The sequence below is a fragment of the Egretta garzetta genome, unplaced genomic scaffold, assembly GCF_000687185.1.
Source record: "Egretta garzetta isolate BGI_Z169 unplaced genomic scaffold, ASM68718v1 scaffold248, whole genome shotgun sequence".
Classification (NCBI taxonomy): domain Eukaryota; kingdom Metazoa; phylum Chordata; class Aves; order Pelecaniformes; family Ardeidae; genus Egretta; species Egretta garzetta.
The window spans coordinates 2,818,912-2,846,588 of record NW_009260596.1 but is presented as its reverse complement, the minus strand read 5'-3'; the positions used below and the strand labels follow the sequence as shown (position 1 = coordinate 2,846,588).

Here is a 27,677-nt window from a genome sequence, read left to right as displayed (position 1 = left end):
CTCTTTTCCTCATTTACCTTCTGTTGAAAGTCTCTTTTTTTGTGTGTATGTAGAATATTGAATACAGTCTTAGCTTTTAAAATGTAGCTTACACTGATGCCCAAATGTTCTGGTTTCTTGCTGCTTTTTCATAGTAAGTTTTTTTTTTTCAGAAGCTAAAAGTCTCCTGAGAATAAACAAATTCCAAAGTATTAACATTTGGTTTTATGTTTAGTTAATGTTAACCTTTTGTACTTTCCTGCAAATGCTGATTGAGACTTGTATCTATCACTTCCACTTTGGGGTAATTTGTGTTCTGTCCTCACCCTCCTTTTTTTAAAAAAAAAACATATTTTTGTGCCTTATGTGGAATAACCAGAAAAAAATTCTTTGATGTTCATATGCATACCTCTGTTCACATAAGTATGCCCATTTTGGTGATGCTCTTTCCCCATCTAGACCAGAAATCCTACTCAGAATCCACGCTTGGTTAAGATAACACATACAGACGGACTATCTAGAAAATGGTTTGTTTGTTGCTGGTTTTTTTCTTATAGTTCTTTTGCTTTTAGGATTACAGCTGTAGATTGAAAAAAAATGAACAATTTTTAGTGTAATATATTTAAACTCAGATCATATCTATGACTATACATTTATGTGCTTTTTTGAAGAAGTTATTCATCAGGACGTGCTGTGTGAAAACTTCTAGAAAATAGTGAGGATATATGATTTAAACCATTATAAGTTTCTAGCATCTAATTAAAAAATGAACATCAGTCTTTAACTTGACTGTCTTAAAACCACAGCTTCATTGATGGCTTGGTTTTACAGCATAATTTACAGTGTAATTACTGCTAGTGACTTATCATTAGTTGTAAGGGGAGCGTGTTGAGTTTTTAATGCAAGTTTACAGAGAAGAAAAGGAAGGGAATGTTTCAGAACTTTGCACTAATTCTACATTTCCCTTCCACATTCAGTCCGCAGTATCTTTATATTACTTCTGCACTATGTTAATTGCTGGCAGATTTAAGTGGAAGAAGAGCCTTTAAATGGGATCGGAAGCTACAAGTACTCCAGCTGTGATTGTTATATCCTTGTCTGTTCTAGTCAGTGAAAATACTGATCACGGTAGTATTCTACTACTATGGTTCCCACAAACTGTGCCTTAAGTAATTCTTACTATATATCTTCAGATGGATTGAAATTACCTGAGCTTTCAAAACCCTTTTGCAAGTATGTAATAATGCCATAAAAGGTAAAATACTGCACAAATTATACACTAAGTAGGATAAGAGAGAGCAAAAGCAGGAGTTGAAAACCAAAATCACTGAACATGCTTTTCCAGGTTTTGCTATACTAGCTTTTGCTAGTAGATTTATGAATGCAGAGTGCTAAAAATGAAGGGAAAAAAAAAAAAAGACTAATCATTAGGTAAGTGAAAACTAGAAAGAAACACCACCGAGTGTACAAAGTCATCTGATCCATGAGTTCTTGTAGCCAGAAGGCTTCTGATGCCTGAGGCACAGGCTCCTCAGAACAGGACTTACATCAGAGCAGTAAGTGATCAAGAAGGACAAGGAAAAAATTATGATAGTTCAAAAGAATTTGCTTGCATGTATTATTGACAGTGCTATTCTTTCCAAACTGAATTAACAGCAATTATTTAACAATGACCACAGCCCATATTTGTAAAGATTTTCAGTATTCCTTGGGGAAAAAAACCCCAAAACCAAACCAGTGCATGGGGGTGTACCTGCATAGTTTTTAAAGTGTGAATGATCTGCTGCTTGTTTAGTGTGTATCAAGGCAGAGGAAAGCAAGTGAAAACTCTGGTAGGAAAGGAATGATACCAAAACTAGGAGTTATAAAAACCAATAGGATGCACTTCCCTGGAATGACATATTGTTTTAAGTGATCTCTGATGAAAGGGAAATTGCTAATAAAGAAGCTCAGAGGCATGAGGAATACATAAAGTCTTTCACTGAAACTAAACCTAATAGACCAGGCAGTTTAGAGATGATAAATCATGAACAGAAATCTATCTAGTTACTTCTTGGCTGGTGTTGAACGAAGATACTGAACTGCCGAACTGATCCAACTTGGCAATTTGGCATTCTCATGCCCTTTTGTTTCAGTTCAAGTTATCTTAAATCTGAATTTTAAAGGTGGAAGGCAGTACCTGTCTAAAGTTCAGGAAACGTATTTATGAAATACGGATGCTTACGCATATAAACCAAAAATGGAGGAGGAGAAGCAACTGATTAAAACTGTTGCACAAGCCTCCAAAATAGTTAGCAAGTCGCAGTGTTTAAATCAACTATTAAATATATAGGGTGAAATAGAGGAATGGTTTACTGTATCCTTTTCCCACAGCATTTGAATAGTGCTATTCTTGTTTGTTTTGTCTTGTTTCGTGCCAGATGTTCTTATTGGGGAAAACAATGGTGGTGTGTTTTAATATTGATGAGTTGATTCTCCTGGGAATAATAGTATATCTACCTTCTCAGAATACAAATTGTGGGAGGTTTTTTATAGTGTAATTACCATAATGCTTTGAATTTTCAGTGCAACTCTTTAAAACTGTGAAAGAATTTTCTGTATATTATCTTTCTTCTACCTACTTTCACAGTGACTCTCCTTTTAAAACTATGTATCATGTTTTGTTGGCCTTTGAAAAGTAAACATGTAAATCACCAGAGGTACTGTGTAATCTGTCAAAGTAGCATATGTTTAAGCACCTTATAAAATTGCTCTTTCCAGGGTCATTAGTTTATTAATTTAAACAATTACTGAGTAATTGAAGTACCTTGCTTTAACTTTTTTTTTTTCTTTCTTTCTTTTTCCCTCCAGGAACTTGAAGTCCTGAAATTATAAATGGTTTGGTGAAAAGCTGAGCTTGCAATGCAGGCAATAAAAACCGTGGAAAAAGAAGTGACTTTTATAAAGGAAACACTTTTCACAGAATCCTTCCTAAAGAAAGAAGAGTACAGCAGAAGCCCAGAGAGCAGACAGCTCCACGAGCAGCAGCCATTGGAAGGAGCTGTCTGCAGCTCTCAGTGCTGTACTGAGCATGTCCCAGCGGAGCCCAGTGCAAGCAGCACATTATGCAAAAAGGCAGCTCTAGCAGATGGGAGAGAGGCACAGCAAGCGTTTGCTTCACTTGCATCAGCACCGCTTGAAAACAAACCTGGATCACTAGAGGGGATCTCACCAGCAGGCCAAAGGTATGAAATTCGAGAGCATGGCTTGATTGCTGAAGGTCTTGTACTGCGAAAAATCATGGGGAATCAAGATGGGAAGCTAAAGAAAAACACAGGTGATGTGCATGAAGGAGGGGAGGATGCCTCTGGGCCCAAGGATACAGACAGCACAAAGAAGGTATCAGGCAGCAGAAGGGGACTGGGGAAGCATGCAAAAGGAAGTGAATCTGGTAAGAAGAAGGGTAAATCGGACTCGAGGGCCTCGGTGTTTTCAAATCTGAGAATCAGAAAAAATCTGTCCAAGGCTAAAGACGGGAATAGTAGTTCACGGGAGGATGTTTTGGAAAGCCAGGCCCTGCAGGCTGGAGAGCTGGACAGTACTCATTCAATTGTAACCAAAACTCCAGATATAAGCATCTCTGCAGATGAAGGGGGTCTCTCAGACACAGATGTGGAACATTTTGAAATCAGAAATGAAACTGTCCCAGCTGCTGCAGAGACACAGGATGGACAAAGAACCAGCTCTGGCTCTGATACGGATATATACAGTTTCCATTCAGCCACAGAACAAGAGGATTTGCTTTCTGATATCCAGCAAGCTATTAGACTGCAGCAGCAGCAGGGTGCAATTAACATTGGAACTGAGGACGTTGTCACCAAAACAATGGGCCAACACATGGCTAATTCGCAAGCAGCCCCCTTAGATTTTGAACGGTTTCTTTCAGTAACTGCCACTGACAAAGTGGGGAGCCCAGACACTGAGGGGGCTTTTCCAGCGATATCTGAAATTGTGGAAAACATTCCCATCTCCGGTGCAACTGAACATGAACTGAAAGGGGTGGTAAAAGGCACAGGCTCTCCTGGTAATGGCTTATTTGAAACACAAGAACGTAAGCTATTGATTGAGGAAGAAGAACAGCTCGTTGCTGGAGTGGATGCTGTAGCTAGTGAACTAGAAGACAATTTAAATAGAACTGCAGTAGAAAACAGGTCTCAGACACACAGTTCCACACGACCTTTTCCAACCTCGGTAGCAGATGCTGAGACTAAAATTGCTGAAGTGCAGGCTGTTGATTTGCAGGACTCGGTAACAGAGGACGGGATTTCAGATACAGGCCATGATCATGCTGCTGAGACTCAGGAAGGGAAACACACACTGTCAGCCAGTCAAGAGGACCTGCATAATGGTTTATCCACAGAAATGAAAAATGGCATTTTGTCCTCCGAGGGGACAGCAGGCAGTCTGATGCTTGGTTCCCGATGTTTTAAGCCCTATCTAATTAATCCTTGTTACATCAAAACCACAACTAGACAACTGAGTTCTCCCAACCATTCACCATCTCCCTCCCCATCCCAGAGCCCACTTTTTACAAGGAGGCAGGAGTCCTTCCACAAAAAAGAAAAAGCCTCAATCAAGAAGCAGAGGTCTGCTAGTTTGGCAGGTTTATTTAGTCGTTCTGCAGACTGGACAGAAGAGATATCTAATCACAAGTGCGAGATAACGCAGAAGGTGGGCTCTGTGGGCTACTTGGAGCACAAGGGGTTTAGAGAGAAATTTCAAACAGAAAGAGTGCCTTTGACTCATTCAAGAAAGTCCTCAGGGGTGCAAGCTTCTACAGAGACATTTCCCAATGTCTTTTCAGGTGAGTGACATGTATTAAAGGTTTTTTTCTAGAGTCTTTGAAAAGATATTTAAAATACTTGAATTCAGTCCTTTGTGTGTACTATTGTCTTTACTTGTGCTGGCAGTTTTAAAATCGAATGCCTGATCTTACAAACACAGTCACATTTCATTAATGAGAATAGCCTTTCTATTCAGTGTCAGCCTGGCAGTACTGCCAGTAAAGGAAGTGCATAACTCTTTGAAGTTTTTCTTTCTGCTTTTCTTCTTTGACTAAATCCTGTAGGAAAAGGCTGGATGCCTTAAACTATTCTTGTTGAAAAATGCTAAGCACTGCACTGTTGTAGGCAGACCAGCTTTCCGCATAAATATATCTTTCAGATGCGAAGCTTTCTGTAACTGGGGTCCTGTTTGGGGTTTTCTTGTCCTAGGCGCTGTTCCGATGTACTGTAAATATTTGAGAGCTGCACCTGGTATTAGACTAAGGCAGTGATAAGGATTTGCTTAGTACCAAAAGGAAAAAGCCACGCAAGGCCAGATGGACAGCACTATAGAAAGGATCTAATTTCCCCTTCAGAAGGGGAAAAGAGGAGGAGAAAAAAATGTTAATGATGTGAAAATGCAGCATAAAATGGGGAAGGGAAACTGTGGGTACTACAATGTGGTAGCTGTGGCAGGCTGCTGCTCAGGCTACATAAGGTGACTCACTCAGGAAAGCATTCTTTTACCTTGCCTGTTAGGCAACTTGAATGTTCTCACAAAGGCATAGGAATACAGAACTTACAAATGAAATAGTGTTATATTTTTCTGCACTTTGAGGGTTTTTTCTCTTTCTCTTCCCCCAATCTGAAGTTTCTACATAAAGCTATGTAGTCAAATAGAGAAGGCCTCTGTCACACAGGAGGTATGTATGCAGAGGAAATTCAGCAACATACTCCATTTATTTTTCACTTAAGAAAACTGCAGAACTAAGAGAATACAGAGACTATGCCCTATGAGCATCCGTTACAAGATTAAACCAGCTGAATCTATAATCAAGTTTGTTTTGAAAGGAAGTCTGTTCTAGATGCGTGAACACAGTAACCAGATATGTACCAAGCTACTTGCAAAAAATGCAGTGAGAATCTTTTTGTGCTTTTATGAAGACTAAAAAAAAATAGTATGATTTATGAAGGGAGCAATGACATGATTTAAAAATCACACGTAAGAGAACAGTTAGGCTATCAACAACCATTTTGCATTAAAAGACTATCTTGTTTTATACTGTAGATTTTAAAAATTATATAAAGTGTAATCATTTGCATTCATAGTTTCTTGCTTTGTGCATATTCTAATCTGCTTGACATCACAGTAATAATATTGAATGAACCTCTCTGAAAACAGAAATTAAAATTATTTGGGTTTTTGTACAGCAGCCAACTCCAGGAGTTTGAAATACTCAGGTAAAGCATTAACATTATTTTCCAGATTCAAATCACAAGAGTACTTTCATTCTTCAGCAGTCTTGAGCAGAAATCTTCAATTTCAGTCTTGAAAATTAGAACTCAAGTTTTTAACACAAAAAAACAGGCCCCTCTGAAGTGAGCTGAATCTTGTGTGTGTGTGTGTGTTTTAAATCCCTTCCACCTGTTTTCTTAAGTTCAGACATCCACTGTCTGAAGTTTTACAATTTGAGGTGATCACTACTTTCAGATTTATAGCATGTAAAAAGCATAATTTTTTGCTGTCAGTATTTGACATCTTATAAAAAACTCAGAGAGCAAAGCTTTAAATTGCTTTATCAGTAATTAGAATTTCTTCTTTATGCTGGTGCTATGATGGAAATAAATTTTATATGGCAATCTTCAAGAACATGGAATTACTTTTTAGACATCTGTTTTCCAGGAAACAGACTTCTTCACATTTCCTCACAAGGTTTTGATTTACTTATTAGTAATTTTTCTTTTATTGTGTTTTCCCACCAACACTTTAGACTGTTATTGTGAAGGGACTAATGACCAATACAACAGTAGTTCTGACTCTTATGGAAATTACGGTGACCTTCATTTGCATGTACATACCAGCTGTCTTTACAGGAGGAGGACAATTACACTATTCAGTTCATGCAGAAAAGCTTGAAATGAAGGAACTGGAAATGACATGATAACACTTCATGTCTTTTTGATCATTCTTCTTATTTTTAAAAATATATTTACAAGCTGAAAATTATCAAGAATATGAAAATAAGAACTAGTGTACATGAAAAAGGGAAACTAACATTAGTATTCCCACAGATTGGCTGTTATTGCTGTAAGAGTAGAAAAGCCTCTTTATTTAAACCAATCTACACAGCAACAATTACAGAAATAATTTCATTCTAATTTGCATACTGCTTTTGAAAAATGTTGTCTTTTAATTGTGTGCATCAGATGCATCAATTTGGGGATTACCATCAGGCTTTTAGAAATAACATACTTTATAATGGCTCATTTCTATCTTTAAAAAAAAATAATCATCTTCTTGCCTAGAGCATTAAATCCCATCTTGCTGTGCAGCGACTGCAGTGTTGTTCTGCTTTTCTAACTAGCATCAAGTAAAATATTCCACAACACTTTAGTCATCGATTATAATGACAGCAGGTTCTAGGCAGATGACGGGCCTGCTTTTGCACTATGTTGTGGTTTGTCTGTGTGCCATTGGGTTTTCACAATGATCCATATGAACTCTTCTAAGGCTGTTTTGACATAAAATGTACATGGAAGCCAACAACAGGAATGGTAAAGACTTTGTTTATTTTAATTTTGGTTTATATAAGAAATAAGTAAAGTATGGTATTTCAAATTTGATGTATTGGCTAAGAATGTGGTGTGGACAAATTTATGGGTATTTTGTAATTCAGGCATTGGATCTATTTCTTTTATGATGAGGACAGCTGTATTCAAAATTGCAGTGACAGTAGTTACAAGTTCTAGATTACCTGATGCACAGTGGAGCCATGGCTTTTATGTTGTGGTCCCAGGAGGACAAGAGCTGAACCTGAATGAATAGGGTTGGCTCTCTCACTTTTTTATGTGGCAATGAATGATTTGCACTAGCATTTAAGAGAGTATCTGGGTGGGAAAATGAAACTGATGTTTCCAAACATCAACATAACTGAAGTGGAAGAGCTAACAGATTATTTAATAGAAAGGAGTTCATTCTAGCATTGATTTGAGGTGTAGTAATTGCAGAGGAGCTAGTGAGGGTGTCAGTTACATAAACTGAGTGTAGGAGTCCCAGCAGCTGCCCCAGATGGTAATTAAACTCAACCCAGGCAAACCCATGCTCTTTCTAATCTCTGTTTGCTGGCTATAATATACTTGCTGCATAGATCTTTTTCAAACAGACAGTTCATCTTTAAATGTCTCTTCAGAGACTTATATTTGTCCTGCTCTAGCTATAAGCAGGAAACAAACAAACAAAAAATCCTGGCTACCATAACCTGAAGTCAGTCCTGAGCTTGTGTGTCATGGATGGTTTCTGATTTCCATGGAGTACCGGCCTGCTGCTCGCAAAGGCCACTTTATCTCACTGTGCTAATGTCATCTGCACCCAGTTGCAGTTCCAGGGCAGTGTCTGAAGGCATGTACAAAGGTCTTAGTATAGATAAGTATGTGAAAACTTGAAAAAAACAGGATGAAAGGTTGTTTTTGAGACATAAAGTAGATTTTTTTAGATACTTTTTCAAGGTTTGGTGTTTGTTGTTTTGTTTTTTTTTCTTATTCTGATTCATGTGATGATGCACACAATATGGATTTGTATCTGCTGGCATCCTGAGGAGACTATTTATCATGCAACTGTTATTTAAGAGTACTTATGGTTTACTGTTTCACTGATGATGTTTGTTAGCAGTAATACAAATGTTTCTTTTATCAGATGGCAGGGCAGTGCAGCTGCTTCTAACTAATGGAGCTGCCCAACAGCACCCCTTCATGTGATGTGGGATCATGCGCTACACTGAGTGTTGCTAGTAAGCATCTGAAGGGAAAGATCCTCCTCTTTTTGCCTAGTAAACTAAAAGTGGGGGGTAGGGAGGAAGAGGGGGAAAGGGCTGCAATACTGTTCTCCATCTACAGTGAAATGTGTTTGAAAATGGGCTGCAATATGTTACTGGAAAACAAAGTGAGTGCTGATAAGTTGCTTTAACATTACCATGCCAGCAATGCAATATGGGGATTGGAGCAACACGAGTAATGTCACCAGCATACAGTGCTGCCATGGGGTTGTTTTGATGGGGCCTCATGATTAATGCTTTGGTGTTTATCTAGAACTTCATTGGGAGTAACAGGTTTTGGTCATGAGGTCGAGTGGCTGCATCTCTCCAGGAACCTCTTTCTGAGCAGCAACCCCATTCTGAGGTCTGACTGGCAGCCTGATTTGTGTCTGGAGTAGAAATGTATTGTCTTGGTTGCCTGCTGGTCTCCTTTGGAGTGCAAAGGGGGAAAGGCAAAGGAAAAGTTTACATCTGGAGGTTCATGCAGCTCTACTTGGATCTGAGACATAGTACCAGTATGATATCCATCACACTTGGGATCTGGCTGGAACTGGTCATTACAGGACATCGCATGCTTCAGTGATTTCATTTCTGTGAAAAGAGCAGTGGATTATACCACTGGGAACAGTTATATAGAATTAAAGTTTCAACATATATCTTGGATCTAATTGTGCTTTATTGTTTTTTTTTTTAATATTTATAAATTATATAATAGCTGGGGGAGTGGTTTGTCCTGGTTTTGTTTGGTTGTTTTTTAAACTGTGCATAGGCCTCCTCTTTGTAGAAAAAACTCTGTTCCTTGAAGCAGAACTCACCTTTTTCTCCATGCTGTAGTGTCTAAAGAAAAATAAACTTGGAATTGAAAAGCATCTCTAGGAATATTTTAGGCTGCCTGTATATGAGGGATCAAGTTCCAATGTGAATCATGATGATAGAAAATGCAAAAGTACTAATTAGCCAAGGTATTTTGTTTGTGCTGTAGTTTAACCAAGCTCAGGATATGGCCAAGTGTATTCCTTATAAACTATTCCTGCCAAAATTTAAACTTACATAAGGAATAATGGTGTTGAAACATGTATGTGTAGGTGTTTCTGTGACTGGGGCTTTGATTATTTTTAGGTACATTTAAAAGCATCATTCTGCAGTAGATAGGTGGAGTACAACAGTTTCTGGAAACTTACTTTTATGTATACAGTTTACCTTTTTTGGGGGGGATGAGGTGAGTTGATACACGGGGAACCGGGCAGAAGCAGTGAAAAGCTGTGAAAGGAAAGTGAGGGAAAGATGTGAGGACTTCACGTATTGTCACCTCATTCCTGCCTCTTCATATGATAATACAAGGCCAGCTGAATGTCAGTAAGTGCTTTAGAAAAGGCAGCAAAGTGGGTTCAGGAGCTGTGTCACGCTATTATTTCCTATAAGCAGAAGCAACTTCCTGTGTCATTACAGTTCATGTAAAGGAAATTAGGGACAATGAAATGGTCTGTGTTCTCTCTTGTACAAAATGACTGTTTCTTGTTTTATTTCCATATTTATGCTGTCTAGAATAAGTTTTCTTCACATTCATGGAAATAACTAGGCTTTCTGACCATGAATAGGAAGTGGGTTATGTCTTCTGATGCAAAACCTTGCTTTATTCTCAGATAAATACAGAACATGACTTCTTTCATCTGTAGATGCGTAGATGAACAAACCCATTAAGTTAGTCAGCAGGTTTGCAACAGTAAGAAATTATGGTTATGAAATTGTGTGTATGTGTTTGTAAACAACATCACAGTTGTAGAAGTAAATCTTAATATACATAAGATTAAATGGAAATATATAAACACAAAAGTGAAAAAAATGCTTGAGAATTTAACCTTTTTGGTGTCTTGACATATGCAGCTAAATAGTGGCAGGAAAGCCTAGTCACAAATGAGATTTGTTATTGAGACATTTGTATTTGTCAGTAAAAGTATGAATAGTTTGGTCTCAGGATCTATGTGAAATTTAACCAGAGTGCCAGAACTCTGAACCCAGTGTGAATTTGGATCAGGAGGAAGCATAGATAACTTTACTATGGAACTCATTAAAGGAGGCAGCTTTCATTCCAGAATTTATTTGATGCTGAGATCCAGCTCAGATGTCTCTTGAAGATGCATAAGTTAATATGTACCAGGGAAAAATAACTCATTTCCTTTGCTCTTCCTTGCACTGATAAGAAAAAAAATGACTGTACAAAAGAAGTTGATGCTGCAGTAACACTATACTTAAGTACATTATCATCTGCTAACAGTCATAGAAGAAAAAGTAGTTTTCATTCAAGAAAAAAGAAAAAAAGGAAAACAAAACCTTGACTTCATAATAGATGTTATGTATCTAAACGCTATTTTGTCATGCAAAGACCGAAGACAATACAGTATGCTGAGAAATAATTGAAGGAAATATTTGATTACATCAATGAAACAATATAAAGATCCAGTTGCAACAAGGAAGATTAGGTTTTAATCAGGTAAAGTCTAGAAAAATGTATCTGCACAAATATATAGGCATGCATGTATATATTTTTCTTTTTCATGGAATGTGTTTCTAATTTTCTGCTTTTCTGCTTTCTTCATCTTATCGGGGTTTTTTTTATGGATACAAAGAAGAAAAGTCATAAATATTAAAAAGTCAGCAGTTATCAAAGTTGTAGGAGATTTTCAGACCTTGGGTGCACGGGTCTTGGAGAGGAAAGAAAGCTAAAGCACACTGGGGCTCTAATGAATAGATTGAAAGACATTTGTTATTTGTGTCCCACTTCAGAGGCTTGCTAGTTCTGTTCAGTTGTGGTTTGTGACCTGTGGCTGCTTGAGCAAATACTTGGATTTACTTCCAAGGTAGAGAGGGGCCAGACTGCACTCAATGTCAAATGAAATGTGGAACCATTGGGAATAAAGAAGTTTTACAAAATTTGGTTGTAAAGAACAGTGTGTATCAGTTTGGACTGACAAAAGACGCTGTTAGTAATAGCTGCCCAAAAGACATCAGAGGAGCTTCTTATTTTAAAGAGCTAGACAGAAAGAATTGTGGCTTTCCAGCAGTCTGTGAGAACCTGGCACAAAATACTGCCTTCACATTGCAAATCACCACAGAAACTAAAATGGTAAAGATGAGCAGAATTAAATACTTGCTGAGAGGAACCTATGCACCTGGAAAACACAATATGAAAGTTGCCAAAAATGCATATGGTGCTTAAAAGATTTAGCAGACAGACGCATATAGACTGTATTTTATCATAAACCACTCTAATTAGGAAAGCTTTAGCAATATACTTCCGTCATCTGCAATAATACTGCATTAGAATCTGAAGAGAAATAAAAGTGAAAGGAGACATGCCATATAATGTTGTGGGAGTGTGCATGTCGTTTATATTTTTAGAAAGGTATTTCATGCTGTGTACCACTGCTGTATCATAGTTGGGGAATTGCTTGATATTTAAAAACTTCATCTTCTGAAAGATATCTAGTGACACATAAGATATATTCTTACCTTTCACTATATATATGATACAAATAGTGAAATGTAAGGATAAAAGCATAGTTTAAGACTTTGTTTCAGCTTATCCTGTATGTCATATATAAAAAAAATTCATTGTGGGGGAAAGGTGTAAAATCTTAGTCACTGTGAAAGCAAAATTTCAAGGAGTCTAACAGTTCATGTTAGGGAGACAGAATGCTAACAATATAACACTTTTTCTAAAAAGTGGGTATTCTAACTTTGCTATTCTGCAAGAATTCTGAAAGCACTGTCACAGGCTGTCACAAACATTCTAATATATTTTGAAGGTCTGGTGATAGCAAAGTTAGAATACCCACTTTTTCTAAAAAGGTGTTATATTGTTGTTATTGCAAATGATCCAGGTAATTTTAGTCATTGTATTTTGGGTGCAGCAACAAGCAACGCTTTGGAACGAATCTCGAAGGAAGAAATTATAATTAGTTATTGGGTATATTATAAAAAGGTAAATAAAACTGGAACAAAATACAGCATGGTTTTAGCAAAGATCACTAAGACTACATTGACAGCTTTGTATGTACAGCTACTTTCTAGACAAAGCAAGAGTTGTAGGAAGGAATTCAGCTGGGTTTCTGCACAAAATGCATAAGGTTGATATGTTGTGATTCTAACTTAGAACTACTCAAGAGTTTTCATGGAAAATTTTTAACGGTCAAGAGGGTACTAAAAGATGGGATGAGGGAGGGAGCCTGATATGCCAAGAGATTCAGACAGTAAAGTAAAAGCAAAAGTAAAGCATAGTGTTTACTGAGATAATCAGATACAGGACTGAAAGATGTGAAATTAATACTTGGTAGTTTTATTCCAGCTGTTTGAAGAGTCTGTGAATGTAATCAATCCATCAGTCAGTGCATTCTTCACCAGAATTTAATAAATACATATTTCTGACTTAGAAATTGCATTGAACCATGTGTAGGCAGGCATAGAAAACTGGAGGTGCAGGGGGAAATGGTGTTGACGTATGTCTTTTTCCTAATTCTCTTGTTTAGACAGACTTTCTGCTTTTGACTTCTGAATTTAAGATGCTATGTGGATTCAGTTCATGCCATCCATGTGAACTGAGCCAGGAAATCTGGAGACAGAACATCAGAGAAGAAAGGCCAATCCTCTCGGGCACTTCCACACATCACTAAATTCAGTAGTGTTCCAAAAGACTAAAAGACAAGATATAAATATATATAAAAATAATAGATTAATATGATATATATAATATACAATATAGATATATAAAGGAATTAAATAACCCCTGGGTTTTTCCCTTATAAACATATGTATGTGTACAAGAAGTGAATGCAATTATCAGCTATTACACTGATGAACAAAAGAAAATATCTTAATGGCAGAATTCTAGAAATGTGTGCCATAACCCTAGATCCTGACAAGTTTTGTTATTTTTAAGGTTTATGTTGCCTGGGAATTGGACTGATGACATACTTTATTTTGTGTTTATGCATAGTGGAAGGATTAACTTTTTTTTCTTTATGTTTTTGAAACCATTTTGTGTGTGCAGGCCTGTTGCTTGGTGGGTTTTCTATGTTTTATGTAACTAGGCTGGGTTTTCCATGCTTTATGTAATGAAAATTAAATCCCCCCCCCTTTTTTTTTTGTTTTTTTTTAAAAAAAGCAACAGCCAAAACAACTTCACAGGATGAGAGATCTGGAAGAGTTTCCTAAACTAAATCAGCAGAGGATTAGAAACTCTGCCATGAAAAAGAATAAATGAAGTCTCTAATCCTAGAATATTTGGTGCAATCTCCCAGGTCAGGTTTCAGGCAAGCGGGAGACTAAATTAATTTGTTATTTTTTTTAGTGCAAATATATATTTAAGATGCATTTGTGCAGGACTTGGCCTTATTATTTGAAGAGGAAAAGAGATGGCTAGAGTACAGATTTCTATTTCTTTTTCATTCCTCAGGTTCCATGTGTACCTTTGAAAACTTCTTTCTCAATAGACATGTGTTGCATATTCTATTTAGGCTGACAGGTACAGGTTAGGTGAAAAACTTGAAAAGATTATGAAATGAAAGGAAAATATTAAAGAAATTTAATGCTTTTGATCCTTGAAATATTGGTTTTATATGTGAAATAGTAGTCAGTCAGTGCTTTGTATATTTGAGACAGGAAAGTACATTAAACAGTAGAAAGGTGAAAATGAAATGTGATTTATTTGCCCCTAGGAAATGGTTCAGCAAGCTTTTGCTGTGCAGTTTGAGGGAAGATGATTAGTAAATAAAACGTGTACTGTAAAGTATTTAAGAAATGACATGTAGTTGCAATTACTAGTTCATCTACAAGTAAGCATATATGGAAGTCTTTGCAGTATTTCTGTCTCTCAGACATGTTTGCCCTCTTCTGGCATTCTGGGGAATATTTGGTGCTGTATAGTTCAGGTGCTTTGCCAGTTGATTTAGGCCTGATTTAGCTGTGACCTTGATGGTAGTGTATGTAGAAAAGGAGACAAGAAAAAATTCAAAGGAAAGAATGTTTTAGGATTATATGCGGCAGCAGGTATCTGAATTAGAGTATTTCCTAACTTTTGAATGACATAGAAATTAGCTTTTCTTTTTCCCTTTTTTCTACACTCTTTTCTTTTTTTTAATGTATATTACTGTTCACAATTGTAATCCTTTGTGAACTGAAAAAAAATGTAATAAGACTGCAATTGCTTCTTTATATATTATAAGACTAATAGAAAACATATTCTAAATGGAAATACATTACCCTATCCATCTCTTCTTCCTTTTCTTTTTTTCCTGTCCTAAATCCCAAAAGTAGAGCACTGCCTATAGTACTTCTGCCTTCAAAGCTTATGAAATCTCTTTGCTGTGTGAGCATTTATGATCTTGCTGAAGGGGGGGGGAGGAAGTAAACTGGGAAAAAGAGGGCAAGCTGATTTCAGTTTTTGAAGATGTAAGCAGTATGTGCAAGAGTCACTGTTAACCCTTGATCTGACTCTGAGTAGGATGTCCAGGACTGGTATTACACTGAAGCCATTCACTCTGCATTGGGGAAAATTAAAACTGAAAATCTGTCTCCAGTCTGTATAGGTTAAGATGTGCTGATGCGGCTTCTGTGCAAGTGTAGTGTAGTGGTCTGGTTGTCAGAAGAGACGATCGTGGGAGACCAGCAGAAGTGGGAGCTTTCAGAGCGTAACTCATTTGGATCATTAGTCTCAACTTGTGCTCACTGACAGCTGTGCTCCTGGGCTTTTGCAAATGCAGCATAAGGAGGATAGGATACACATCTTTAAAGATAAATGTGAGGTTATAACAGCATGATCCTCAGAGAACCATTATTGCAAGCTCTGCTGTAGTGCAGGGCCTCAGTGCATGCACGTGTGGCTTTTTAGTATGTCTGTGACTAGTGCAGTTTTTTCCAAATTCTCTCTTCCATTTGTACCTTTCTCTCCCCTCAATAATTAAGCAAATCCAAGCCAACAACAACATGCTGATGGTATTGCTAGTCTGTAAGCGTTTTATTGCTCAGCCTGTTGCTCTCTGAATGTTTGGTGGTCTTAGCAGATTGGACAGGAAAAGAGCTATAATGTGAATTCACTGAGTTGGGATTTGCCTGTCTTTCTCTGTGGACAGTACTGAATGTGGTTTCAACATTCAATAATTCCATAGGCAATTGAGTATAAGGCAAATGTGCATTTCAGAAGAGTGTAGATCCTTAATTTTAATATCTGCTTGGGAAGAAAAAAGGTTGCTGTGGAATATAAGGTAACTGTAATAGAAAGAGCAAACGTGCTTCTTTCTAAAATAGGCAACCTCTCCTGTCAAAAGTGATGCATAGTCCAGATCATGACAGACAAGGTGGTTCAGATTATCAGTACTGATGGCCAAGGTCTGTAGCAGTTGCTGCCATATGGAAGGAGCCATAATACATACACACAGACACCTCTCCAGGCCAAGGGAGAATCTGTGGCTGTGTCAGGCCAGTACTGAGTGGGATTATTATATTAAAATATTATATGCATATTAGAGAATATATCAAATGGTTAATATTTTACAATATTTCATTATGACATGAAATGTTTGTAAGAATTACTTTTGGTGAAGTAGGCTTCCTTTCTCCCTCCACCTTGCATTTGAGTAAATATGATTGCAGTAAATCTAAAGTTTAAAATGATCATTCAAGAATACAGTTACCTGCATTTTTCAAAAAGGGAGACAGTGAATGGAAACCAGTAGCTTACATGTTCTACAGTTGTTTCCAGAGGTGGTTTTGATGAGCAGTGTTATTCAAGTCTTGGTCATAGTCATAAGATGAAGACCTGTAATGTCATACAGGAGATCGTAAGATCATAGTGCTTGATCTTAATAAGAACAGGAGGAAGCAGCAGATAACATGGATGTGGAGAACATGGAATTTGGAAGCTGAGCCAGAAGACCTAGGCTGAGCTATGGCAGCAAAAATATCACAAAATATCGATAGAAGGCCAGAGTACCTGATGCTTCCAAACTTTATTTCATGTTCCCATTCCTTTAGTTAATTAATTGTGTAATACTTTGTAAGAAAAGAAAAAAAAAAAAGTCCTTCTATTCCTTACTGGGATTTAATAAGTTATTCTAAGCTTCTAAAAAAAAACTTCTGAGTTTATAGTAGTCTTATTTGCTGGAGGGTTTTGACAAGATCCTCAGAATACTGATTTGATCTAAGGCTGAAACTTAACTACAGTTCTTCTCTAATTCAAAACTTGCCTCCCATCCCTCAGCAAACTAATAGGGGAAGGGTAAAAATAGGCTCCAGGAACTTCATGACCTGGGATTTCTTGGAAGAAAAGTTGTTTAAAATACAAAAAAAAGGGAACTTTTTTAACCTTTTAGGAAAAGAAAAAAAAAAAAAGAGAGCTGAGAGATATTTGTTCTTTACTATTTTCACGGCATGTAAAGGCAATGAAGAGAAATTGTTTTACCATTGCATTTAACTCCCCATAACAGATATCAGCTGATCACTTAATAATTATGAAATCATTAATCCAGGTTACTTGCAACCATCTTCACCTACTGAGAACACATTCAAGTATTACTCATGTAAGTTATGAATATGAGGTGATTAATGACATTTGAGGAAAAAGGCTGTTCTTGCTGCATTTTATTTATAAACCAAAGATGAAATATTGTAGCTCAACATCTTGCAACTGAAGTTGACTGGAATTTAGCCTATGCATTAAAAATGTGCTTTTGGTTTTGCTGTTTAAGGAATAGATTCAGGGATTAATATGGTAGAGTCAATTTCACACCTATAGACACAAAGTAATTTTAATTTGAATTAATTCCAAGCATTTGTAGTGAGATAGATGTGGAGCTGGCAAACTATTTCTGGTTCCAAACAAAAGTAGTTAAAAGCCTATGGAGTCCAGAGGTATTTTGCTATACCGAAACAAAAATATAACCTTCATCTTGCCCTGAATCAAAAGCATAAATGTAATTAGTTCCTGATGAGTAGAACACCTCTTGCTTTGACATCAGTGCAGATGCAGGCAGGATCAGAGGGCAGCAAGGCAGGGGTGGCTTTGGTGCCAGCCTCCCCCAGCCACAGAGGACTTTGGAGCTGGAATGCTTCCACTGTAGTGACAACTGGCTTTTACCTGAAAGTAAGTGAAAGAGAAATATCAGATACCCTTAACAAGAGAGGAACTACTGCTTAGTAAGCAGTGACTTTTAAATGTTGTTCTGCCATGTAAAATAGCTTTAGCCCTAGTTTGGAACTATACTGCCACAGCGACTCCACCCGTGGGCAGTGCAGCATGATGTGTTGTTGCCTTGAGGAAACAAGTGACATTCTCAAGCATTGACATGCTTTCTTTTGGTAGGGTTTCCTTCCTCACTCCCTTTCAAGGAAAATATGTATTGTCCTTTTTATAGCTTCACCTGGTTTTTATGTTTAGTGAGGGATGAGTGTTTCAGACACTTGTAATGACCATTCAATTTGATGATAAGCCCTAGCTGGTTAGGTACAAAACTTTTAAGTGTCTTTACAGTCTGTTCTAAATATATTGCCCAGTAAGTGCTTTGAACATATAACCCATTTATTGTTGATGTAGAGATTTCTTTTTTTCACAGCTGTTCCCAGTGAAGCTATTTCTGTATGCATTGAAAATTGAACTTCTTTCAGCTTACATTTGGTAAAATGTGTTAACTGAACTGGTAAAATGTATTTCTGTAATTCAGATTTCTGTGTCTGTCTTCAGGTCTCCATAGCAATTGTAAGGAATACACAAGCTGTGTTAGAGCACAGCTTTATTCAAACATTATTACCTTTGTGCTGAGAACCTTTTTTTTTTTTTTGACTCACAGTATATTTGATGCAAAGGACAGTTTAATTGTACTAAAGTTAGTTTGAGTTGTATGATTGATTCTTTTAGGTTAAAAAGTACTAGCTACTATCATTAAATAATTTTTATTACCCTATTTATTCCCAGACTGATGATACAGTGAAGAGAACAGTTCAGGCTCAGATGGAGAAAATTACATACGTAATGCAGAGTACAGCAAGAGAAATTAAGTTCATTAATGACTTTTTTTACATATATACTTATTGTATACATACTGGATGCTGAAGTATGTTTAGACAATAGTTGATAATCACTGAGCAATGATGGTTAATAACCACTATACGAATTAAAATGCAACTGAATGGCAGCTAAAATTCTGATTTTGAAATTTATCTTGAGCAAAACTATTAAGAAGTGCTACAAAACCTAACAAACAAATGGGTAGATTAAGGAAAAAAACCCAAAACCAAACCACCTTCATTTCCTGTTTTGTCATTTACAGGTATTCCTGTTAATGAGTTTAAAGCAAAAGCCAGGGGAGGAGGGATGCAGAGAGGAAGGGGTCTATTCTGCTTCTGGATGTCCAGGAGAAAGCTCTGTAAACATGACAAGACTATTTAAATGTTGAAACATACGGGGGGGAAACATCAAGTCTGACATTTAAAAATCATGGATAACATTTGAATATTTATTATATCATGAAGAAATGTGTAGTTTTCTTGCATATACCTATTTTTTGTGCATGCGTGCAGAGTGCTCTTCCTCTGGCATATTTTCTTTTTATTATTTTTTCCTGTGCACTTTAGATAAATGTGAAGCGTTGACTTCCCCATTCATCCTCCTCATTTGCAGTCTCTCAGTTAACTAAGACAACTTTCCATGTTGAGCTTTACTCAGTGACATAGGGTGGTGCTATACTAACATGATGTGCTTTGCCCCAGAAATGCTAGTAGCTAGGAGAATCCATTTATTGCAGTAAGGAGGTAGTAGCTAGGGGTGGTCTTTTTTCATGGCCTTTTACAGCACCACTAAGCATTGGCAACTACAAAAAACATCTGTTGGCAGATAGCTCCCTATTTGTGCTTCGCTTCCATGGTTTCGTACTTTTGTCTTTCTTCACATAGGGGATTGCTGTACATTGCTGCAACTGCGGGTAAATTGTTGTTAAAAACCACAGTCAGTAAGAAAGGCCATCTTCAATTAATTAATGATTTTGAAGATTTAACAACTGAACTGTACCTTTAGATAAATAGAGGGATATGTTGAATAAGCAATTATGTTAGTATCACCTTATAGGTGGTGAAACCAAGGAATGGAGGCAAACTAACGTAACAAAATTTGGGTATCTTCCAAGTTTATCCCCTGGCTTACCCCCTTTAATGTACTGTATTGTGCCTAATAAAAGGCTAGGAAACTTGGACTAATAAGAATTATCAGATCTCTAGATGTGGAGAAGAAAATCTGAGAAATAACTTCTAACATTTTAATGTATTGTTTATTTTGGACTATATTGCCATATGAAGTTAAAATAATAAAGAAACTTTGGGCTAAAAGTCACTTACAATATCCTTTATAAATTGCATCCAGATGTTTAAAAAAAAAATCTTTTTGGTATATTCAAAAAGCCTGGGAAACTTTACATTTTGAATAAAATCAACACTCAAACAGAAGTCTTGTATTTGTATGTAAAAACCAATAGTATTAACAATAGTATTACCATTATTATTATTGTTATAATTACTGCTTTAAATGACACTAAAATGCTTTCTTAATTCAGTTTATTTTTTCTGGAAAATACCTTCAGCTTCCAGCGGGTGGAAAAAACAGACTACAGAAACTAATTTAGGTACAAATTGTATTTACAGCTAGGTCATACTAAAACATGAAATTAACATTATTGCTCCATCTGCCTTTTCTCTTCCAGCAGATCTATTTCATATCTTTATTTATATCCTGTAAATCTGAACTTTGACATCTTTGGACATTTTAGAGCTTAATCAAACCATTTAATATTCTTGCAAAATAGATTTTACTACAGCCTGTGTATATAACTAATTTTTGTAGTCTCTTGCTGGCTAACTGTACACAGCACAAAAGTCTTTCAAACCCCTAGCATTGTCTTCTGTAATATGTTATAAAGTATATGCTCTCCTTTCATGCTCCGGTGAGGTAACAAAGAAAACACTTTGATCATGAAATCTGGCCCTGTAGTAGGAATAAGTCTCCTTTCTCACTCTTCAGAAGTTTTACTTCTCTGAACTGCTGCTTGTGGCACTGCATTTTAGTTTGGAGCACTCTGCTGCTCTGGAGCTGAATTAAATACAGTTTTAAACAGAAGAATTATCAGGGTTTTTTTGTTGTTGTTCTTTTATGGAGAGTTTCTCTAAAGAAATAGAGCACAATTTCTTAAAGATTATGATCATTTTGATTCAAAAAACAAAGGCTTATTCCAAGCATTGGGAAACTTGATTCTATAATAACTTTGTGTGACAACCTTGGAAAAAGTTACTTCATTTCTTGGTGATATCTCAGTTTTCCCATCGGGACAATTGTATAGTATAAATAAATGGGAAATCAATGATACAACAGCATCTCATGGTTTTTGTTCCTACTCTGCAGTGCAGCCAGCACAATGTATATTTTCTTGACTATCCTAATTAATCAGGCTACAGATCAGTTCAAATATTGTATAGAAATATTTTATATGAAAAACTTATTATCAGATACTTTTCTCAAGAATTATTTTTTTTATTTCATATTTTTACTTCTAATTGTTGAGATTTCCAATACACATTGTAATGCCTTAATCTTTCTGTCCTGTAGATAGCTACAAATTCTTATTGATCTGTGTCATCACGTTGGCAGGGCGAACTCTGTTGGAGAAGCTCTTCAACAAGCAGGAAAATGCACCGCAAGAAGAAGCAGAAAAACTATGTTCTCGCATTATTGCGATGGGTCTTTTGCTTCCATTCACTGACTGCTTCCGAGAACCATGTAATCAGAGTGCCCAGCAAAGCACGCCCATGTTTGATGTAAGTACTGAAAAAGTTGTCTTTTGTCTGTTTTGCCAAGCAGGACAATGTTTATCAATAGCTCATCAGTCCTGAGAAAGTTCTGTTAATCCTTTTAATGAAAACTGTCCTTATGAGAGTGGCCACCTATTTTTCTAACTCAGGTGTGTGCACTTTTGTATCCAGGTGAGTGTAAGTTTTAAAAGGTTCTCCCACAATTTGATTTCTTAACTTTTTAACTCGCATCTTAGCCTGCTATACTGCTTAGCTGTTGTTTTCATTAAGTTTTCTTCTTTGAATCAAAGCGCTCTATCAGACTAGCAACTTTTCAATCCAACAGCTGCTTCACCAAAAATATAAATTAACGGAACAACAGAAAACAGCATGCTGCAAAACTTTACAAACCCAAGCGGGATGTCTATCCTAGATAATTTTTTTTCCTCCTGAAAAGACTTTTGATACAAAATAGTGCACAGGTCAGTGCAAATTTGATGGCATTCCAACTACAGCATTATCTGTGCCTTTGGGATATCTGGCCGGAGTGCTGTTATTGGTGATGTTTGCATACTGTTACAAAACTGTGGTGTAGACATTGCCTACCATACTTTTCCTTCTTCTTGGATAATGAATTCAATGTTAGGATGTCTTTCCATTGTATGAACTTTACAACCCATAAAGTTCTACAGTGAAATTCTTTTTATGATCCTTCCATTAAATTTTATCTTTGACACTACTTTGTACTGGTTTATGTGACTGAAGATAAGCACGTTTTTTTCTCTTTACTAATTAACTCCAAACCAATGTACAAATATTAACTAATCTACTTAATACCTTACTGGTATAGTTAAGATCTTCCCTATTCTACATATTAAGCTGAAGCTTGATTAGAAATACTCAAAAAATGATTGTCATAGATATGAGAGGACATGAATCTTTTAAATTCTTTAAATCTTTTTCATCTGTCCTGAAGAATAGTTTAACACAACTGGTGAAGGGAAAATGGGTAGAATAAATTGTCCTATGAGTTCTTAGAACAAACAAGCTTTCCTAGATAACGTAGCTTATCTACAAAATCATTCCATAGTCCCTCTAACAATATTCAACATTTATGTTTTTTTAAGAAAATAGTGCTTAAAACATTTTCAAACTGTTTCTTTTAAAATGTATTGAAAAACGGAGTGTGACTATAAAACTGAGGTTATTCAGGCAAATTAAACATATCATCTGAAAGTGTTTATGGTTAAATATAATCAATAACATTACTGGAAAAGATATTTCTTATTTTTCAGGTTGTTTAAAACAGTCTGGCAATGTTTTCAGTTCTCTTAGTTTTATCATATATTCAGCTAATCTCTTCTTCTTTAGAGTATTGAATACAATATTCTTTTTAAAAAAGCTTTTCCTCGCTTCTAAACATATTTTATCAAACTAAAAGTATGGCAAGAGGTAGAAGAGCTTCTTTTGTTAATTGGTGTACCGTGCTTTGTCTAAGTAAGAGAATTATTCTAGTTATCTTTCACTGGCCATATCCAACAGAATGGACTTTCTGACAAGAAACAGTTGTCCAGCTTAGTGCGATGTGAACGATGTGTCAAAGTCAGCAATTTAAGGTGTTGCTGTCTTAGCAGTGATTTTAATGTGAACTGGACTGTCAGTAAGCCACAAATGCTCCATTATTATTTTTCTGTATGAGTCCTCTAAATAGATCACGCTCCTGTAAAACAATGTCAGAAGTGGTGTAAAGCCCTGTGTATGCGTATGCAACTAGTAATGCATCCTACTTCAAAGGAGCATACATCTGTCTTGAACACTAGGATATCAAAAACTGAATTTCACATGGCAAAAAGATGCAAGCTGCTGCTGTTGAGTTAGGGAATATGTTTCTGCTTCATCCTTGGTGACCACAGTACAGGAACACCTACCTGTTTATTCATTACATGCCCTACAAGGGTGAAAATATGTGCAGTATAAACTCTAGTGGCTGAGAACTTCAAAGTTGGGCTTCTCCTAGCTGATTTTGCTTCTTAGAGTGAGTACAGAAAATATCTTACAGAAAATAAATGATAGTAGTTATGTAAGGAAATGAAACAATTAATGACTAGTGTGGAAAAAAAACTGATGATGAAGCTGTATATTACTTTTAAAAGGACATGCAAGATCTGTGACTCATGTCCCCTCTTGCATCTCTCTTCATGTCTGTACTTTGCTTTTTGCCTTACTTAGGTTTTCTTTTTTTTTTTTTAATTAATTCGTTAGAACAGGATTTTAATGTTAATCTAAACATTGATTTCAAACACAGAGGAATTAGACTAGCCTTAAGTAATACTTATATTTCACCCATCTAGAATTAGGAGATATATCATCTTTGGCCTTACTCCAAAATTGGGAGCAGAGCGTATTCTTTCTTCATCTCAGAGTTCATCAGATGTGCCTCCAGTTCCATCCTGGATTGCTTCCAGTATGGCTGATGTCCTTTCCACTCAGCTGAAACTGCCATCTGTAACCCTATCCTGGTCCCAGCCAGGTTTGTCTGCCACCACATTGTCCTTCCTCCCTGCTACATCCATCTCTGGTGCTTGCTTGTTCCTTAATGTCACTCATCTGGCTGTTTTGATTTTCATCTTAGTCCATTTCTTTTAAAGTCTCTTAGATCACTACTTTAGCATGTTTTTTGCACAACTGCCAACCTTTTTTCCCCTAATCTCCTTCCTTGAATGCCTCCTTTTTTCCTTTTGTGACTGATTCCATGTTTTTCTGAACTTTAACTTACTATTTTTTTTTATGTTGAATAAAATCCACCATTCCCCTTTTGCTTAAGCGTGGTCCCACAGACAGTTTTTTGAATGTTGGTTACAGTTTATGAAAATAATTCAGTAAGTTTTGTTCACTCTATGATATATTGCTCATGGCTTGAGATGAATATAGACAGATTATTTAAAAGTCCCATTCTCTCACTCTGATCTCCTTTTCTGGATGTCCTCCAGTTAAATTAAATTAACATGGCTAATGCTGAACTCTCTGCTGTCTCAAAATATTTGCAATTGCACACTCTGATTGTATTCTCATTTTCTTTATCACTCATGACAGTAATCACCTCTAGTTCTCCCTGTCTTACAACTGCGTATCCAAATCTCGTGCCTGTTTTCTCAGTAACACACAAGAGATCGGTTTTTTTCTTTCTCCCAAGATATTCCAAGCTTCAGTGTGGCCCTCTGCCTCATCCCATTAAATAATTGTACACAACCTCTTTTTCTTTTCTCATTGGATCCTATTTCTTTCTCTTCCACATTATCTTACTGGAATTAGGCAATGCGTTAAGAGTAAAGAGAACTTTCACAGCTCTTAGTTTCTTGGACTAGTATTGTAATGGCTCCTGGAAACCAGTTTAAATTAAATTCTTAGCACTTGTATTTCTGGTGCACGTTACACTTAGTGGACGTGATGCTCACTCCTTTATTAGTATATGACAAACATGAAGGACCAACAAATACCCAATGAGAAATCTTCAGAGAACTAGCAGCTGTCATCACATTTATGCTGAGGATGGTGTCCAATTTTCAGAGGCTTATAACTTGGTCAGATTTTGGATAGACTTTAATGATGATTGGAAATGGCATGTTCCTGAAGTATCTCTGACCTTTTTGTCAAATTCCAAATCTTAGTCCAAAGGATGGAAACTTTAAAACTGTTTTAAGACCTTATGAGAAAACTTTCATGCTCTATCTTAGCCCATTTTACCAATTATTTTTTTTCAAAACAGGTTGTGGCAGATGCCTAGAATAAAAGATTTGTCTGAAAAACAAAAGCTGAACAAAGCTTTAAAAGTAACAGAAGTAGACAGGTTGGGATTTTTAAACTGTTTGCCATTGAGAAGCAGTGGAAGATTTCACTATAGCTCTTTCTACCTACTCTTCTTATAATGTAAAGAGTATCTTAACGAGTAAGTAAATGTACAATGGCAGATTAGCTGTCTAGAAATATGATGCCCGTTTTGCTAGTTTCCTGTCTCCTGAAGTCTGCTAATTATTGCCTCATGGATGTCATGACTTCATACTTCTCAGGCTATCTTTAGCCTTTCATTCTTCTGCCAGTATTTTATAAAAGAAAAAAAGAGTTTAAAAATAATTTTTTTTAAAAATGACCAAGACAGCAAATGAGCAACTTATAGAAAGATAGATTAGCAAAAGCCTATTCAAATAATGTTTTCAGAAAAATTGCTTGCCTTTTCAATACCTTTTTCCTACTTGCCTCTTAAATTTTCCCTTTTTAACAGCTGTGATTTGTTCAAGAGGGCTTCCAAAGTTCCAAATAAAAGTAAAATATCTTCTGACTGAATGATATGTAAGAAATTAATGCTTTGAGAAAAACTCCATCAGTTCCAAGTGACTGCATCATGTTATTAAATAATTGTATTTCTGTGGTGCAGGTGTAGTCCTAAGCTTTTTAGCATGTTACCTCATTATTATAGCAAAACAAACACAAGGCTGAGCTAGCTAAACAGTGCATCTATGGCAAGAATGTAACCACGGGCAAGTCTTGCAAGCACCTGCTGGAGGTTCACAAATTTCAACAAGTAGATATCTCATCTCCTACTTAGCTCCTCTGTTGTATGTATCACAGAAGCTAGAAGATCTTTGGAGAGCTGTCAGCAATGTGTATCAATTATACACATTTGCATTAGAATTCAAACTGTTCGTACACCAACAAAAACCTGGCATTCTCCTATCAATGCAAGGCAACTTTATTTAGTCAATATTAGAAACATTGACTGTACTTGGTGTTTGCATTTTATCCAATAGTTGCATTTATGAAACGCTGTGGATGTCTAGACCCTAATTATGACTTCTCATTCCAGATTTTCCAGTTCACACTGTGCAGTCTTAAGCTATGGGCATTTTTTTTCCTTTCATAGGAGATTTCTGCTTTTTTTCCCTGGCAAGCATTCCAAATAGTTTTGTGTGTTGTTTCTGAACATTAAGTTTAAAACACTTACCTTTTCAGTGAAAATTTAAATGATTTTGTGATAGAGGCTTTCTATTATCATTTTGAAAGTGCTTTTGAGAAAGAAAACTGAGCATACCTTTGTATCCATACTATACTCCTTGTTTGGCGAACTTAATCTGTTACACACTTAAGGATCCAACAGCTGCTTTTTTTATGTGGCACTAACGCAGCAATATCTTCTTCCATACGTGTCTGAAATGCACACTAAGCTTGCATTTTTCTTTAGTTCTGGTGTCATTTTTATTGGGCTAGCTCTCTTTACATCTTTTTCAGTGCTTTTATTGAGTGCTGTTACTGTGTTGGGTACTGCTGTTAATGCCTCATAGAATCATACAATCATTTAGGTTGGAAAAGACCTTTAAGGTCAACTCCAACTGTTAACCTAGCACTGCTAAGTCCACCGCTAAACTGTGTCCCTAAGCACCACATCTACACATCTATTAAATACCTCCAGGGATGGTGACTCAACCACTTCCCTGAGCATCCTGTTCCAATGCTTGACAACCCTTTTGGTGAAAAAAATTTTTCCTAATATCCAATGTAAACCTAAACCTCCCCTGGCGCAACTTGAGGCCATTTTTTCTTGTTCTATCAATTGTTACTTGGGAGAAGGCACTGACACCCACCTTGCTACAGCCTCCTTTCAGGTAGTTGTAGAGGGCAATAAGGTCTCCCCTCAGCCTCCTCTTCTCCAAGCTAAACAAACCCAGTTCTCTCAGCTGCTCCTCATAAGATTTGTGCTCCAGACCCTTCATCATCTTCATTGCCCATCTTTGGACATGCTCCAGAACCTCAATGTCTTTCATGTAGTGAGGGGCCCAAAACTCAACACAGCATTCAAGGTGCAGCCTCACCAGTGCAGAGTACAGGGGAACAATCACTTCCCTGGTCCTGCCGGCCACAATATTCCTGACACAAGCCAGGATGCCATTGGCCTTCTTGGCCACCTGGGCACACTGCTGGCTCATATTCAGCCAGATGTTGACCAACACCCCCAGGTCCTTTTCTGCCAGGCAGCTTTCCAGCCCCTCTT

General features: G+C 36.7%; 1 protein-coding gene across 1 annotated transcript in view; it reads left to right on the top strand.

The window, feature by feature from the left end:
- Positions 1–3,258: 3,258 nt before the first annotated feature.
- FMN2 (formin 2) overlaps positions 3,259–27,677 on the top strand; it is a 160,227-nt gene continuing 135,808 nt past the window's right edge. Inside the window, exons 1-2 of the mRNA XM_035900268.1 lie at positions 3,259–4,822; positions 21,495–21,661. Of these exons, the coding sequence (XP_035756161.1) occupies positions 3,259–4,822; positions 21,495–21,661 (1,731 nt within the window). The remainder of the gene's footprint in view (positions 4,823–21,494; positions 21,662–27,677) is intronic.